A 17,912-nucleotide genomic window follows, 5' to 3' on the forward strand; every position below is an offset into this window, starting at 1 on the left:
GCCCATACTATCTGCAATTTTGGTCGGTAAGACTGTATCGCTTCCCTGCGAAAGCCTGTTGTCTTCCCCGTTCCTATGGATTGAACAATTCCAGAAAAACCCAAAAAAATCGAGAAAAAAAACATCTAATTCAGAGAGAGAGAGAATTACTACGGTGATAATGGCTTCCTTCGTCGGCTAGGTTATCAGTTTGAGTTCCAGGTTTTTCTTCCGTACTGTTTTCTTTGATTTTCTTTGATCCTGATTTTTCCTGTTATCGTATCTTCTCCATTATTTTAGAGATACAATTGTTGCGGGCGTTGTTTTAATTCATCGGCCATGTTGTGTGATATTTCTTCTTCTTTTTTTTTTCTTTTTTGTTGCTACGATTTTGTTTGATGGGACTTGATTGCTAACCTCTTGCGTGGTGAATACTGAATTTTTTGATTTGATTGCCATTTTTTTTTTCAACTTCGTTGTGTTAATTTGAAAACGAGATTTTCTTCAGCTGAAATTTGTGCTGATTTTGTTATAAAACATGCGTCTTCTTTCTAGCCTTTGTTTCTGGTTGTGTAAGATTTGAGGTTTTGGAGGTATTCTAATGTCACGATGTCAATTGCTTAAGATAATGAAAACTTCATGAAACTGGATGGTTCCTTAACCAAAATTGTTCTTTCAACAATGTTTGGAGATCCCACTATGTTGTGGGTTATTGTTTACCAACTGCTTGTTGAATGGGGAGAGGTTGAATCTCTTCCCGCGGTCTCACAGCCACTGTACTGTTTGCTTCCTTCCTGTCACTCTCTCTATCTTTGTTAGCATTCGGTTTCTTTCACTTTCTAACATTTAACTGTGTCTTGTTCTCTGCTTTGGGCGACAGGATGGACTCGGTTTCAGGTTGTGAGGGTCCTGCCATTCTGCAGCTGCAGAATTGGAATCCTTCACAGCCTCAACTTAACCTCTCAGAGTATCGCGAAGCTTTTATTTCTCCTACAAGGTCAATTTTGTTATTGCATTCATACAAACATGAAGCGTTGCTTCTTCCTCTAGATACAGGTAAGTTGCCTTTTCTCCTCTCCTTAGATTTCCCCACTTGTTTTGATGTTTAATTATACACGCACAATAAAAAGGTACAACGACAGAAATCTACACCTTAAAAGTATTATCTTATGAGTTTCTTGAAACCAAGTATTATTTATTTCGACAGCTATCTAATAGGATTGGGGTGTGCAAAATGGTCTAGACACCCATTGGTATTTAATAAAATCAAACATAATGTCACGTCCATACAAAGATTTAGGAGGCTTTGTATCCTTCAATAAAATGCTCTTTACGATGCTACAATTTTAATTCTATTGAATTGCGGGAGGTTCAACACTTCTTCACATATTTAGCTACCCAACCCCCTCGTTCTTGTTTTGCTTCTCCACAAGTTTTTAATTGTAATTTGTGATCATTTTATTTGGATCTGCAGGGGGCAATAGGTGTAGTGATGACTTCCCAAATAAATATGATATCGACTTAAAAGATTTGGGATCATCAGCTTTCTCAGAAGAAGCATCAACAACATCTTGGCGAGAAGATGCTGAAGGTGATGTACAATGCTCTAATAGATTGGCTGTCGACGTTGATAAGGATTCTCCTACCAAAAACAGATTTTCAAGGTCGAGTTGTAACAACTTCCTTGGTGATGTAAGTTCACTTGCTTGGGGGCTTTGTGGAGATTCCTATACGAAGCAAGAAGATTCTTCTTTTAAGGAAATTTTATTTGTATCTGGAAATCATGGTGTCACTGCTCATGCCTTTTACCAGCCGAAGAAATTTGTTGTGGAAGGTAAAAATATGGTGCAATCTGAATTTTGGAAAGGAAGGTGGGTGGAATGGGGACCTTCCCCAAGATTACCTCAAAATTTGGAGATTGAAGAATGTTCTGGTTTTTGTGAAACCTCTGGAAATGTTGACGAAAATGGGACGAATCAGAATGGGGAAATGTTACGCAGTTCTTGCTCTGAGAGTGAGAATGATGCCCTGTTGTCAGGAAATAGCGCATCTAAGAGATATTTACAATCATTTCTTGCTAAAGTTAAGACTGTTGAATTTGAAGATAACATTTGGACAATGTACCCGGAAAAAACGTCAGTTCCTTGCTTTACAAAGGTGGTTTCATTTAATATATTTAATTATAACCTGCCGCCACCAAATTCTGATGATTCTTTCGTCAATGAACAGAGTTGGCATGAAATAATCCTTGGAACACGCAGTAATATGAGTCCAACTTCATTTGACACCCATTTTCTAGGCATTGGCATGAATAAATCATACAAATGTTCCAAAATATTTTCAAGTGATTCACATTTTTTAATTGGATTTGTTTTGAAGAGAATGGATACTGTATCTGTTGAAGAGGGTGCTGAAACTGAAAGCAGAAATGGTACTTTAATTCTTGTTGCTAGAGTTGGAAATTTGGGAATTAAGTGGGTGTCTTCTGTAAAATTTGAGAAAAGCCTATATATTACACCGGTGATGGAGTGGGCAGATTTTTGCTTTTCAAATGATTTTATCGTTTGTTTAAGTGACTCTGGTTTTATCTTCCTACACTCTGCTTTGTCTGGCAAGCATGTTGCATGTGTTGATGTTTTACAGGCGTGTGGACTCAATCCTCAGTACTTGCATGAGAAACAAGATTTGCAAAGGAATCTAGTAGATCAAGTCCAAGATGATTTATCTTATAGACGTAGTTTTCATGAAAGAAAGTTTAGAAGGTTATTATCTGATTCTCATTCCTCACATTTTGCTGTGATTGATGCATCTGGTGTAATATATGTTGTTTCTGCTATTGAACATATGTTAGAGCATTGCCATGGATATGAAAATCTGTTTCCACATTCTCATGATTTCGAACTTGGGAGGTCTCTAGTTAGTTGGGAGGTTGGTGGTTATGATATAGGCTGTCAGAGGAACTATTCATGTAGGGATTTTTCCAAGCAAAGTGAAGGTGGTTCACATTGGGGTAATACTAAATCTAATGTGCTTCAAAATATTAAGGACTCAAAGGTTTATAGGGGGAGAGGAGATAAGTGCTCTTGTTTAACTGCTACTGCTTCCCTTTTGAAAGAGCAGAAGTCCGAGGGTGGAGAATTACAATCTGGCACCATGCGAAAGATGTTTCTTTCCACTTGGAAAACTAATGAAGATGATTGTTTTGGCTTCTCTCCTATGGGACTTACGCAATACATTAAAAGATGTAACATGAGTGGCCAGAATATCTCTCAAGTTGTCCATTTTGATTTGCATCTGAAGTCTGAAGTCCATGATGATAGCTGCTTGAAATCCCAAATGATTTTTGTTGATGGAAGGAAAAAAGATATTGTTGGAGAAGCAGTTGGTTGCACTTCACAAGGATCTCTTTATTTGGTGACAAATAATGGTCTTTCTGTGGTTTTGCCTTCTGTTACCATTCCGTCAAATTCTTTACCTTCCGAGTATGTCTCTAGGTCGCAACCTGATATTATTCTTGGCACTGCTAATCAAGTAAAAGATTTGGAGCTTAAAGAATCCAAGTGTCCATGGTCACCCTGGCAAGTTGAAGTTTTGGACAGGGTCCTCCTATATGAAAGCATAGATGAGGCAGATCGCTTATGTTCTGAGAATGGTGAGAATAATGAACCATACATCCTGTTCATTATTGCAGTATTTCAGTTTATTTAATTAGAATGATCTTGATCTTAAGTACACTGAGTTCTACCTTAAGAACATGTCTTTATTTTGCTAAAATGAAATCATATTGACATCAATTGGCATAACTATAATAGCTTTGTATCTAACAATGTTTAAGAAAATGATTATAAGAGACTATGTTTTCCCCCGAGTTGGAAATGTGTAACTTGAAGTACGGTGAACCTTAAATTTTTCGGGTATTGTGCCTGGAAGTTTCATTTTGGTTTTTCTATTTTCAAAATGTCTCAGAATTGAATTAGCTGTCTGTGGATTCTGTTGTGAAGACCGCGTATTCTACAAGCAATTATATTGAGCATACAATTACAAAATATAACAGCAGTGATTTTTTTCTTTTTTCTTTTTATAAATTTAATATGTAATAAGTGCTTTATCTAGTTTTTAATGGCAGTGTTAAGACATGGCAAATACTGGTTTCACTGTTTATACATGTTTATTTCAGGGTGGGACTTGAAAGTTGTGCGGATGCGTTGCTTTCAAATGGCATTGCATTATTTGAGATTTGATGAACTAGAGCGGTAAGATCCATTTCATGTTTCAATGTCTTTGTTGAATTAATGATCAAAACAGTGCTTGTTCACTGTTGTTATGCTGTTGCCAGTAGATTCTCCAGAGGTACTTGATTGAATTAAACAATTAATTTTGATAATCCTTAATTTATTTATGGAGAAAGAAAGAATTATTACTTGAGAACAGGGGCTGCAATGTAATTAAGAAGCATTCAAGAGCGAAGATATAAGGATCTAGGAATTTGTAGTTTTACTGGTCGTTGATTTAGAATTTGTTTGGAATGACTTTTTAAGAGTACTTTTAAATGTAAAAAAATGTGTTTTTATGCATTTAGAAAGTCATTCCAAACACGTCCTTAACTTTGACTAGTTGAACATTATAATTTATGGCTTGGGTTTGAACCCAATTTAGGAGAGATATTTTGTATATACATCTGACACATTTTTATGATTTGCTAAAGTTGTCATAGAAGTCATTCTTGTTTTCTTTTCAATTTTATGATGGACAGATCTCTAGAAATGCTTGTGGATGTTGATTTGGAAGAAGAAGGAATTTTGAGATTACTCTTTGCTGCCGTACATCTGATGTTTCAAAAAGCTGGTAATGATAATGATATCTCAGCCGCTTCAAGGTATAAATCTATATTCATTTTCTCCATTCATCCTCTTAAGCACTATGGCTAATGTATTATGTTCCGAGCAATTTGTACATTAAATCAAAACATCTAAAGAGAAAGTGTTGATCTTAAATCGGCATATCCTCTACCAGAAATATGAAACTTGGGAAAAAACCCTACTCGAACTTCAACTTTAAAAGGACGAGAAAATATTTGAAGACAAAACCCTACTCGAACAAGGAACCTGCTGCAAGCGCAAAAAATTTAGACAGGTCTCAATAATATTAGAAAGTTAGAAAAGTTCTCTAACATCTAAAAAGTTCGAGGGAGCTTCCAGTGCTCTGCATGGTATAAAGAGGAATTTCCTTTTGTAGAAACATAGGAAAAACTTACTCCACTTGGATCTTTAGAAAGGCAATCAGAATTCCTTTCGTAATCTGAATTTAAAATTTTAATATCGAAGACCAGATTCCAAGTGATGATGAAACATAATGCTTATAGCATCAATTAGATATGGAATTTCCAATTGGGGTTTCGGTATTTCTAAAATGTAAAATCCTCTTAAGTATTGATCGTTGGTTGATAGAAAGAATAGTGGACATGTTCCACAATTTTATGGTCCTTTTCCCATTATAGACATATAAGCAAAGCCGCTTATCAATTGGTTGGAGCTGTATGTAACTGCATGTCTCAGTTGCAGTTGGCTCTGGCTGCAACTTTCAACCATGTCCTTTACAACACTTGAGCTATCAGCTAGATCTCTACATCCATCAAGCAACTATTTTGGGTGTATGACTATCTAATCTACCATCTTCAGAAGATTATGAAGTTCTTATTTAGTGGGATAGCAATTTGGGAGTTATTTGCTTGGATAAATAAACAGCTCCCTATGTTCCACTTGACGAAGACACAGTGAAATTTTGGGTTGGAGATAGTGAAAGAAAATCCTCAGACTCTAATATGTTTCACTTGTAATCTTTCCGCTTGAGTTGTTATAGTTATGTATGTGGGTAGTGTATTGAGTGAGGGTAGGGAGGTCAGGGAGTCTGTTTGGGAGATCGAAGTATTAATAGGGAAACTGTAGGAGGGAGGGAGATTTGACCGTTAGTTGAAAATGAACTTTTGAGAGTCATCGGTGAAGAGTGAGAGGCCCAGACCTCTCATAAAGCTTGGGAACTCTTGCTTGCAACTAGACTCCAAGTTGATGAAAATGAATCTTGCTTGCTCAGACCTCTCATGGTGTTCAACAAGTCATTTTCGTTTTGTTTGCAAATTAGCTTGATTATATTGTCCTAAATTGATGAAAAATCATTTTGTGCCTGCACGCACTTGTTTTATTCTCTTAAAATCTCTACCTTTTTGAGTTCATATTTATTATGTATTCTTTTGTTTGTTTTATTGAGTGTGAGAACAAAATTTTTGCAAGCTAATATTTAGTAGGTCTACTTGATGAAATGTTTGATATTTAAAAAAAAAAAAAGAACAAGAGTCTATATTTGGAAAAGCCTAGACAAAATAACAGCCTTGGAACGAACTACAAGAGTATTCCTATCGTAATTGCTTGATGATCGATGTTGGTTTGTTTTCCTATCAATTGGGAGATGCTAAAGAAGTAAATATTGATTGTATGCATGGTGTCAGTTGTAACTTAATATAGTATCCCAATTTGGGTGAAAAACTTAATTTATGTATTATGCCATATTCTTTTTTCTTTTTCCTTTAGGGTTTGTACAACCATTTAATTTAGAAGCGTTCTTGTCTGATCAAAATTTGACTGTTTTAAAGATGCTTATATAATATGTATGTATACACAACTACATGATCATTTTAATTTTATGTTGCAGTTGTCATCATATTACAAACTTTTAATTCTAAAACCTCTGTTTTTACATTTGTTTCTTGTGAAAAAAGAAAAAACCCCTCTGTTCCTTGTAACAAGTAAAGACAGATAAAAACCTTACTTCTGAACTTACGTGAAATGAGTTTCATTTGTAGGCTTCTTGCACTTGGGACACACTTTGCGACCAGAATGATTCATCGATATGGGATGGCTGAGTTCAAGAGAAATGCTACTACTTTTAATGACTTTAGTAGCGGCCAAGAAATTTCCATTCTCCCGCATCTTCCTTTTCAAAAGCAAAATGTATCGGAGCATTCAAGAAAACTTCATGAGATGTCTCACTTTTTGGAGATAATAAGAAATCTGCACGGCCATCTTAGTTCGAAATTCAAGAGGCCAAGTCAGGAATTGGTATGTTTATATTGATATTATGTGAATTTATATTCATTGAAGCAGTAATAATTTATTTGAACATTGGATTCTATAGGTCGTGGGGGAGGAATCTGACCAAACCAGTCTATTGCTGGATGAACCACAGCTTGTTTCTACAGATATAATACCATTGGGGAGTACAAGTCAATATGAACTGTCATTTCCTTCAAATGATTTGAACTCTAACGTTGTAGATGGTCTTGCTATCATGCCCATGGTTTCCGGATCCCAGTTCAATTCAGAAGATTTAGATGAAGACTCGGCTGTTGTACCACAAGGAGTCCTGGAAAAGAAAGTTGTTCCCTTGGAGAATCCTAACCAGATGATTGCACGTTGGAAGTCAGATAAGTTGCCACTTAAAAATGTGGTTAAAGATGCTCTTCTCTCTGGCCGTCTTCCTTTGGCTGTTCTTCAACTACACATAAATCATTTGAGAGAATTAATTGAAGAGAACGAACCTCATGATACATTTTCTGAAATTCGTGACATTGGAAGAGCTATTGCTTATGATCTCTTCTTAAAGGTAGTTTCAGTAACTTTTCTCCTGTTTGTGTATCCATATTTTCTTAACAGCATGTTTATGTGTTGTACAGGGTGAGACTGGGCTTGCCATTGCTACGCTGCAGAGGCTTGGAGATGACATTGAAGTTAGCCTCAAGCAATTGTTGTATGGTACAATTAACAGATCTTTTCGAGTAGAAATTGCTGCGGAGATGAAAAAATATGGTTATCTGGGGCCATTTGACCAGAGGATGATGGATAGAATATTACATATTGAGGTATCGATCACTTTTGTTGCGTCCATTTTGAGTCAGTTCAAATTAAAATCTTAATTCTTTTTTATCCATTTGGAACTAAAGTATGCTCTTTTCTGCACTTCTTTATAAATGGGGGAATGGATTAGAGGCTCTACCCAAGCAGTAATTTCTGGAAAACATTTCTGAGCAGGCAGAAAGCAAATATGGGATTCCCATCAAGTTCTAACAGCCCAGGAGAAAATGAATTGAGGACATTACGTTTCCATTTAATCAACAATACTTTCATTGATTGTGGTGAGGTTGATGGTGTGGTTTTAGGTTCGTGGCCCAATGCCAATGAGAGCTCTTCTGTCGTGGAGACCACTGAAGATAATGCTCATATAGGATATTGGGCTGCCGCTGCCATTTGGACAAACACGTGGGATCAGCGAACAACTGATCGTGTAAGTCATGTTTAACTTCTCTGGTACAACCACCTGTTTTATCTGAACCCGATTACTTGGAAACAATGAATCTGCATTAATATTTCCTTGCTTGAAAATCTGTTTGCAAGAATTAATGGATAGTGATCGGGTATATAGGTTTCCTGTGGCTACTGCACTAATATTGAATTGGCTGCCACGATTCAGCTTTTAGTTATTGGGTGATTAATTTTGGGAGCTAAATAAGTTCTAAATAAGTCTCTTGCACCTTATGCTTTCATGTATCAAATGTAAAGGATTACACAGTTGCTTTCGTATATAATTCATGCAGTTCATTTAAGGTTTTTTTTTTTAATTTATAAAAATTTAATAAAAAGAAACAAACTTTTAGATGAAAATTTAATATATCCACTCTAACCTACAGCCGACTGGATTACAGCCAATTTGAGAGGACCAAGCTTTGCTTCTCTCTCAGAATCTTTTGCTACTTGTACCCCCCGTCTAGAACAACCTAGTCTTGTCTAGTCATAATTTCATAGACCTATGGAGGTTACAATCCCGAATATGTAGTTTGTGGAAGCTACATGAGTCGCATTCATCTTTTTACCCCTCCCAGAATATACTTTTATAATTGGTGGTCTAACTGATAGCTGAGCTACAATCTTACACTTGTAAGTGAACAGCAAAGGACAGCAAAAGAAGGGAAAATAACATCAAGACTCCCTTGCATCCCCCTTTATCCTAAGATCCATAAGTTATGTAAACGAGCCCCGCAGTGTACCTGAATCTTCGTTTCAGTGCCTAATATTGATATTGGAGCGCCTATCTGATGAAGCTTGTAGGAATTGGTGTTCTTGTCATGGCTCAGGCTCTATTGCCAGCCTGTGTCTAGTCTTCTCTTTTGTTTTTCACTTCTTCTACTGCTGTGGTTTAAACTGTACCATCTAGGTCCATTTATATCTCTGATAAAAAATCATAGACTGCATGAGTTTCGCTCCTCTCCTTTCTTATCACCCCCACACCTGTACCCAAATATGGTCAGGTTGATCCACTTTGTTTTTGTTGTCCAGTTGCGTTTGATGTGGGATATTAATTGGTTTATATTACATCTTTCTTTGTACAGATATTACTGGATCAATCTTTGGGTAATGGTATCCATGTAGCATGGGAATCTCAACTTGATTACCATATATGCCATAATAACTGGGATGGAGTATCAAGACTTCTCGATATGATTCCTGATGCTAATATTTTGGATGGGAGCCTCCAAGTAAGCTTAGATGGTCTACAGTCAGCTTCAGCAGTTGGGTGCAACAGAGAGTCTACTTTTTACAGCAATTACTTGTATCCTCTAGAAGAGTTAGATGCTGTTTGCTTGTACATTCCCAACGTCAAAATTTTCAAATTTTCAGCTAATATTATGTGCTCCAAATTGTTGGGTATGCTCTTGGAGGAGAAGCTTGCAAGGCATTTTATATTTCTGAAGGAATATTGGGAAGGCTCAATGGAGCTGGTACCTCTTCTTGCCCGTTCTGGCTTCATTATACACAGACTTGATGAGATTGCTTCTATGGATGACCACATCAGCAGTTCAGTTGATCAAAGATCTTCAAACAAGGGCGGGGCATATTCTGTTGATTCTGTGCAAGCATTGTATAAAGTTTTCATACATCACTGTTCACAGTATAACTTGCCTTTTCTTCTCGACCTTTATCTGGACCATCAGAAACTGGTTATTGATAATAATTCAGTTCATTCACTACTGGAAGCTGCTGTAAGTATCAACACATTCAGTCAGTGTGGCTTCTTATTTCTATATTTCCTGATTTTATTTAATAGCCATCATTCATCTTTCGTCTGTTGCTTCTTACATATTTGAAGTAGCTTATGTGAGTGAGTGAGTTTGACAGTTTAAGGGATGAGTTCGTAGCAAGTGAAGAGTCAGATAAATGAGGGAAATTTTTGTGGGATTCATGTTGATCTTGGCTCGAGCCAGCTAAGCCCAATTTATTGTATTTTTCATTTGCTTTATTTTATATTTACCCTACAAGTTACTCTTTTTGCTTTAGATACTTCTGTTTTGAGTCCTTTTTGACAATAGAACATGGAGTCTGGGTAATTGACAAAAGTAGCAGAAAATAAACTGTAGAATAGACTCACAACCTATTTTTAGAAACACAAAAAGATTAACCTTCTGTCGTTATCACAATTAGGTAATTTCTTTTGAAGGCTATGTTTGTGGTTATTTTTAATGAAATACGTATTTGACAATATTTTAGATTACTAAGCAGCCCACTCAAATTTCCCTCCCTTCAGCATAGTGCTAAAGTCTTGCCGAGATATCCCAGGAATACAATTTCTGTTTACATGAAGCTGGAATGCTGGCATTTTAGTCATTTTGGTGGGACCATCAGTTGTCTTATATTCCTGTTCAACTTCTACACCTTACATAAATTTTTTTTTTTTAAAAAAAGAAAATTTCTTTGCATTGAATGTATTTTACGTTTGTTGTTAATTATGGTGAGTCACGTTAGGTTGCTTCTGAGACAATGTGCCTCACTCACAGAGGCGAACTTATTACTATTTTCCTCATGACCTTAATATATCAAACATTCCTTCGAGTATCCTTTGATTTTGCCTATTAACACTTTAAAATTTAGTTTGTATGCTCGTCTTTTGCCCTCTATTCTTATGGTGTGCTGATGTAGGGAGATTGTCATTGGGCAAGATGGCTACTTCTGTCGAGGATCAGGGGCTGCGAATATGATGCATCATTTTCTAATGCTCGCTCAATAATGCCACTGAATTTAGTTCATGATCCCAACCTCAGTGTTCGGAATATTGAAGAGATTATTTCCACTGTTGCTGACATTGCTGAAGGTGGGGGAGAAATGGCAGCCTTAGCAACTCTAATGTATGCTCCGTCCCCAATCCAAGATTGTTTAAATAGCAGTGGTGTAAACAGACATAGTAGCTCGTCAGCCCAATGTACTCTTGAAAACCTCAGGCCAGTCCTGCAACGATTCCCTACATTGTGCCGTGCCCTAGTTACATCGGCTTTCCAGCAAGATACAACTTGCAATTTTTTGGGTCCAAAATGGAAGAATGGTTAGCTTCTCCTCCATTTTGAACTTCTTGTGCTGAAGCTTTATTGTAATTTTCACTCTCTGTCATTATTTCTGCACTTGAGTGTTTAATCAGTTCATAATTCATTGTTTCTGCATTTCAGCGTTATCTGAATATCTACATTGGCGTAACAGCACCATTTTTTCTGCTGGACGTGATACTTCACTTTTACATATGCTACCATGCTGGTTTCCCAATGCAGTTCGGAGATTGCTTCATCTCTATGTCCAGGTTTCATTCTCTATCCTTTTAACAACCCATGCATTTTGTCATCATTCTGAACTAAATGGTTCATTGAATTAACAGACAGTAGATTAGAAATGTATCCACTTTTTAAATTTTACTGGAGATTAGAATGGATGGACTTTGAATGCTTACTACTCCTTTCCATAGACACTTAACCACTTGATGATCTTTCTTGTACTCCACACTATTCAAAATAAAATGCGTCAGTCCACTTGCTATCCACAGAAGGGTTGGACAAGCTTTGAACCATAGAACCTTCTTATGTTCATTGAATATTCATTTCTATCCACACTATTTCTTTGTATTAGCACTCTTCACTCAAGTGAATTATAAAATTTTCTTTTTTCTGAAATCAATCATTAGCCTTTTGTCATATGGCTAGCTGGCTCCTGTTTTATACGCAAGATTAGCTACTCATTTAAGTTAATAAACAGCTTGTTAGACAGCTGTTCAACTGAACTAACAACTAGCGATGCAGTTATGATAATCGAAATGGTGTTACAGTTCAGTTAGCGTCCTGCAGCAAATTACCCTAAGATTTAGGGATGTTACTTCTAACAGTCGAGGCTCAGATTTTTGTATATGCTTTATGTTTGTGCAAATTCTATCACAGGGTCCTCTTGGATGGCAATCAATTTCAGGTTTGCCAACGGGGCAAGCATTATGGGAGAGGGATGTATATTTTTTTATGAATGATGATGAACATTCTGAAATCAGTCCAATCTCTTGGGAAGCAGCCATACAGAAGCACATTGAAGATGAACTATATGATTCATCTCTCAAGGTATGTCCAACTGTAGGTTATATGTATATTCTTTGAATTTCTCGGCAGCTACTTCAGTAATTGGCCTTTATTTTCCCTTTTGAACTTATACAAGATTTCTTAACCTTATATGGTTCTTATTCAACGAATTTTCTCAATTGTTTTCTCTTTGTTATCACGCAAAGTAGAAAGAAGTATTTTGTTGAGGGAAGCATTTATTCCATATGAAAGTGCTCCCTTATCTCCCCTGGCTATATGATAAATTTTGAAAAATATTGTAAAATAGATTCCTAATTCTCAACTGCACTGCTTATTACTATCTGGCAATGTGAATTAGGAATCTTCTTGCTTTACAGTATATTTCAAAATTTATCATGTGCCAGGGGAGATAAGGGAACACTTTCGTAAGGTATTGTTTCCTCCCAATTATTGAGAATAGATGATTGTCATTGCCTGTTTATATAAAGATACCATATATGTTGTGTTATCTGGTAGTTGGAAGTTTTATTTGTTAAATGTCTTACATTAATGTGCTGTTTTTATCCAAAAATATTACTAGTGATTGTAAAAAGCTCAAGAGAGTCCTGTGGATTTCCTAAAACTTCCCTAACATCTAACCATTATCGATGAAGGGTGAAACAGATTCTATTTCTTTTCTGTTTACATGATGCATTTTGTCTCTCAGATAAACTCTCGATCATTAAACTTGTACACGATTAGTAATTGTTGAAAAACAATTGATGATGTTTATGGGTGCAGATCCCTTGATAAAACCCCCATACATTGCAGGTGTCATGATGCTTTTACATTGCCCAAAGAATTAAACTGCCTAGCTCATCCATCAAAATCATATTAAATGTCTTAGTTATCTTGACAGATCCTCAATCTCGCCAATCTTGTTTATTTTTTCTGTTATATTATTTTACGGTTTACTATCTCATCTAATACACGTTGCCACATTTTGTAATGCGGAGTCTATCAGTATATAATTGTTGGCGTTATTGGTAGACGCATGTGTGCTTCCTTTAAGCCATACACTCAGCTCAGCTAATCTATTGCCTTTAGGAAACTGGACTTGGGCTTGAGCACAACTTGCATCGTGGACGTGCATTATCAGCTTTTAATCATCTTCTTGTTGCTAGAGTTCAGAAATTGAAATCAGAGATTCAGTCAGGTTCAGCAATTGGACAATCAAATATACAGTTGGATCTACAGACACTTTTTGCGCCTTTGACACCAACGGAACAATCTCTTCTTTCTTCGGTAAGGATTTATTATTATTTTCTTTTCCGTTATAATAGGCAATGATTATTATTGTAACACAGCAATCAAACACTAAGGGGATAAGGTAAATGTCAAAACTACAAAAAAAGAACATCATGGAGGACAGAAAGGATCAAAAGAAGTGTCAAAATCTAAAGATACAAAATTGTTTGATCAATAAATAAGTGAAATATTTAATTCTTTTCTAAGTGACTTCAACATCGTCAACTTTTGACTTAAACATTCTCATATTACGTTTTTTTTAATAAAAGAAACAAGCTTAAAGCATTAGCACAAAGCAGAGCAAAGAGAACAGTCTAAGAGGCAGGGGAAGAGAAAACCCCCACCCAAAAGCTCATATTTCTTTTCAATTGATAAATAATCTAACGATTATGAAAATGACATGTTTTCAGAAAGTTCTCTTTCTGGGCATCCTTCCAAAGAAAAGCATTCCAACTTAATGATCAATAAATCTTTGTAAGATGTTGCACACTGGAAGGATGATTCAAACTGCAACTTGTGGAAGTCGTTACAATGAAACAAAATGGTTTGCCGATTCTCTACTTATGCTCAAATGACTCACTGAGGTCCTTAATCATTTTTTCAATGATCCAATCCAATACCATTTTACTTAATTTTCTTATAAAACCATCTTTCTCTAATCTTTTTACTTGTCCTTCACTTTTTCTTTATTGTTATCTGATAACTGCTACATCCATGATTTCTTTTCATTATTATTTTGCCTTTTCGTTTGGCCCTCCCAAGAGTCCCCTTATCGTCGAGAGTTATTTTAAAATCAAGGATCCACTCTCCTCGAGATGAAGGAAAGACTGATAGCTTATTTGATGTGCATAGAATCTTTCAAACTTGCTTTAGGACTATAGGTAACCAATCAAAATCTATGCTGGTCTGATTAATTATGTTCCTAGGAGAGCAGGAGGATTTAAACAGCAGATTTCAATCTCCTTGGGAAATTGACCTATAAATTATTGGGCATATTCCTTTTTGGGGTAACACTAGATCTATCCATTCCTGGACTAGGTTGCTAAAATTTCCAACCAGCTTACTCACCTCTGACAACTACAGGCTCCTTCCAGTCATTCTAATATTCATAAAATTTCCTTGACAAATAGTTGACTCAATTAATTATGCAAAGTTTAACTGTTTTACTTGAGTTTGTAAAAATTTCTCCACACTTGATTTTCAGGTTATTCCACTTGCCATTACGCATTTTGAGAACTCCGTGTTAGTTGCCTCATGTGCTTTTCTCCTGGAGCTAGGTGGTTTGTCTGCCAGTATGCTCCGTGTAGATGTAGCAGCTTTAAGACGAATATCGACATTTTACAAGTCTGGGCAATCCTTTGAGAATTTCAGGCAACTTTCACCTAAGGGTTCTGCTTTTCACCCAGTACCCTTGGAATCTGATAAAATAGAGACTCTTGCTCGAGCTCTGGCTGATGAGTATCTGCACCAGGAAAGCTCAAGTGTTAATGAGCCAACGGGCACTTCTGATTCAGCACCTCCAAAACGTTGTTCACAGGTGCTTTTGTTTGTCCTACAGCATTTGGAAGAGGTTAGTCTTCCCCACATGGTCGATGGAAATTCATGTGGATCGTGGTTATTATGTGGTAAAGGTGATGGGACCGAGCTAAGAAATCAGCAAAAAGCTGCAAGCCATCACTGGAATTTAGTTAGAGTCTTTTGTCGGATGCATAGGATTCCTCTAAGTTCGAAATATCTTGCTTTGTTAGCAAGAGACAATGACTGGGTATTCTCCTTCGGTCTATATTAATACTGAACTAATTTTCTCAACTGTGACGATTCACATTCTGATTCAATGTCTCTTATATTTGAAAGGTTGGATTTTTAACTGAGGCTCATGTTGGCGGGTACCCCTTTGACACAGTAATCCAAGTAGTGAGTCCTGTATATTTATTAATTTGAGTAGTCACCTATCTAAATCTCTTATCCTTATGTTACATCTTTTCTTCCATTTTATTTCTCTCTAGGCATCAAGAGAGTTCAGTGATCCACGTCTCAAAATCCATATATTAACGGTATTGAAGTCTGTACAGTCGAGGAAAAGCCCTGGCACTTCATCATACTCCGACACTGAAGAGAAAAAAGGTCAAACCACCATTTTAGATGGAAGTATGTATATTCCTGTTGAGCTCTTTACCATTTTAGCTGAATGTGAGAAAAAGAAGAACCCCGGAAAAGCTCTCTTGATAAAGGCAGAAGAGTTGTCCTGGTCTATTTTGGCAATGATTGCTTCTTGCTTCCCAGACGTCTCTCCATTATCCTGTCTTACTGTTTGGCTAGAAATTACAGCAGCAAGGTGACGATCAATTGTTCCTTTCGGAAATGAACTATATAGATAGCTAGTATCTTACTTGGAAGTATACCATTAATTTTAAGTTGTTATTTCATTGCTTTTATGCGAGTTTTATATTTATATATGTTCAGTTTTTATTATCCTTTTCTTGTTATTGATTTTTTTCATTCCAAGTTGGATATTTACAAATACCAAGCCGAAGATCTTTTCTGACTCTGAGTTATATACAGGGAAACTACATCCATTAAGGTAAATGATATTGCTTCCCAGATAGCAGAAAATGTCGGGGCAGCAGTAGAAGCTACCAATACCTTGCCAGCTGGGTGTAGATCATCTGCATTTCATTACTGCCGGAAAAATCCCAAACGAAGGCGAACCATGGATTCCGTTTCTGATGATCCATCAGTTATAGCGATATCTGATAATTTCAGTGCTTCACGTGCATCAACTAATGTTCCAGGTGACTCTATTGTCAAGGAAGAAGGAAAGATAGTTCAGGAACCCCAACGGATTTCTGTTTCATATGATTCAGATGAAGCACCATCATCTCTGTCCAAGATGGTTTCTGTGCTTTGTGAACAGAAACTATTCTTGCCTCTGTTGAGGGCTTTTGAGATGTTCCTTCCTTCATGTTCCCTGCTACCATTCATCCGTGCACTTCAGGTTAACCGTTTAGTCCCATATGATCCCCACTCCTTTCCTTCATAAAATTTCTTTTGAGTTTTCTTTAAACAAATCATGTACTGATTCAAAGTTAATCGTTCATTAGGCATTTTCACAAATGTGTTTAGCTGAAGCTTCAGCACATTTAGGTTCATTTTCTGCACGAGTTAAGGATGAAGCAATCTATTCTCATGCAAATGTTGAGGGAGAAGAAAATACTGGGACGTCATGGACTGGGTCGACTGCTGTCAAGGCTGCCAATGCGGTACTGTCTGTTTGTCCATCTCCATATGAAAGAAGATGCCTACTGAAACTTCTAGCTGCAACTGATTTTGGTGATGGGGGATTTTCTGCCTCATATTATCGACGACTTTATTATAAAATCAATTTAGCTGAGCCTTTACTACGTATAGATGATGCGCTGCACCTTGGGAATGAGGCGCTAGATGATGCATCACTTTTATCAGCGCTAGAAAATAATAGACATTGGGAGCAAGCACGCAATTGGGCAAAGCAACTGGAAGCTAGTGGGGGTTCTTGGAAATCAGCTAGTCATCATGTCACGGAAACTCAGGTATTTTAGCATAAAGTTCCTGGTTGACTTTTTGATCATGTTGCAAGTTATTCTTCTTATTGGTAGTCAAACTAATTAGAACATTTCTCATTTCTATACTTTATGATTGCAACGCTAAATATTCATAATCAGCCAATTGTTTTTGGTTTGAATTGGGGTAACATTTTGTACAAGTATTGCTAAGACTTGTAAGAGACAGGATATTTGTCTGCTAAGATGGGAAATATACCATATTTGGCATGGCTGCTTCAATACCTAGAAGTGTCTTTGGCGCTGTAAGCTTTATATACTAATTGATTGTATTAGTTGTATTATTCACAGAGAAAAACTTAAAAAGAACTGTTTTCTTCGTTCTACTCACTTTCTATTAGCTATATTAGATAATGTGAGGATTGTAGATTTAAATGAAGTTCCCCATTTCGTTCAAGTTTGTGTTGTTTCTATTTCACTTCATGTGGGATTCCTTTTTTAACCTTCAAAATTCATGGTCAGCTGTACAATTTCCTTGAGTTTATCATCATTTCTGCTGTGAACGAAAACTCATGGTAAAATATAGCTAGTATAACGAACTTGAAGAAGTGGCTTAATGTTATGAAGACTTAAAATGTTTGTTGCGTTCATGTTATCCTGTGGGTTGGGGGGGGGGGGGG

The 17,912-nt window shown here is 36.6% G+C and overlaps 2 protein-coding genes across 4 annotated transcripts in view; one reads left to right on the forward strand and one right to left on the reverse strand.

The window, feature by feature from the left end:
• Positions 1-17,912, forward strand: part of LOC111463367 — a 23,033-nt gene continuing 5,121 nt past the window's right edge. Inside the window, exons 1-19 of one of the 2 annotated variants that reach the window (XM_023107279.1) lie at positions 1-201; positions 860-1,035; positions 1,454-3,631; positions 4,157-4,232; positions 4,733-4,855; positions 6,836-7,091; positions 7,168-7,635; positions 7,706-7,891; positions 8,017-8,313; positions 9,416-10,066; positions 11,001-11,400; positions 11,522-11,649; positions 12,278-12,448; positions 13,493-13,690; positions 14,898-15,458; positions 15,548-15,604; positions 15,700-16,028; positions 16,256-16,688; positions 16,795-17,262. In XM_023107279.1, the coding sequence (XP_022963047.1) occupies positions 861-1,035; positions 1,454-3,631; positions 4,157-4,232; positions 4,733-4,855; positions 6,836-7,091; positions 7,168-7,635; positions 7,706-7,891; positions 8,017-8,313; positions 9,416-10,066; positions 11,001-11,400; positions 11,522-11,649; positions 12,278-12,448; positions 13,493-13,690; positions 14,898-15,458; positions 15,548-15,604; positions 15,700-16,028; positions 16,256-16,688; positions 16,795-17,262 (7,155 nt within the window). In that variant the 5' untranslated portion in view covers positions 1-201; position 860. Of the gene's footprint in view, positions 202-859; positions 1,036-1,453; positions 3,632-4,156; positions 4,233-4,732; positions 4,856-6,835; positions 7,092-7,167; positions 7,636-7,705; positions 7,892-8,016; positions 8,314-9,415; positions 10,067-11,000; positions 11,401-11,521; positions 11,650-12,277; positions 12,449-13,492; positions 13,691-14,897; positions 15,459-15,547; positions 15,608-15,699; positions 16,029-16,255; positions 16,689-16,794; positions 17,263-17,912 lie in introns of both variants that reach the window. The other variant, XM_023107278.1, reaches the window with a different exon arrangement.
• LOC111463369 (protein SLOW GREEN 1, chloroplastic) overlaps positions 10,166-17,912 on the reverse strand; it is a 20,527-nt gene continuing 12,780 nt past the window's right edge. For both annotated transcript variants that reach the window (XM_023107283.1, XM_023107282.1), the window contains exon 5: positions 10,166-10,176. The gene's annotated coding sequence lies outside the window, so the exon portion shown is untranslated. The remainder of the gene's footprint in view (positions 10,177-17,912) is intronic.

This window comes from Cucurbita moschata, unplaced genomic scaffold (genome assembly GCF_002738365.1).
Source record: "Cucurbita moschata cultivar Rifu unplaced genomic scaffold, Cmos_1.0 Cmo_Scf00028, whole genome shotgun sequence".
NCBI lineage: Eukaryota > Viridiplantae > Streptophyta > Magnoliopsida > Cucurbitales > Cucurbitaceae > Cucurbita > Cucurbita moschata.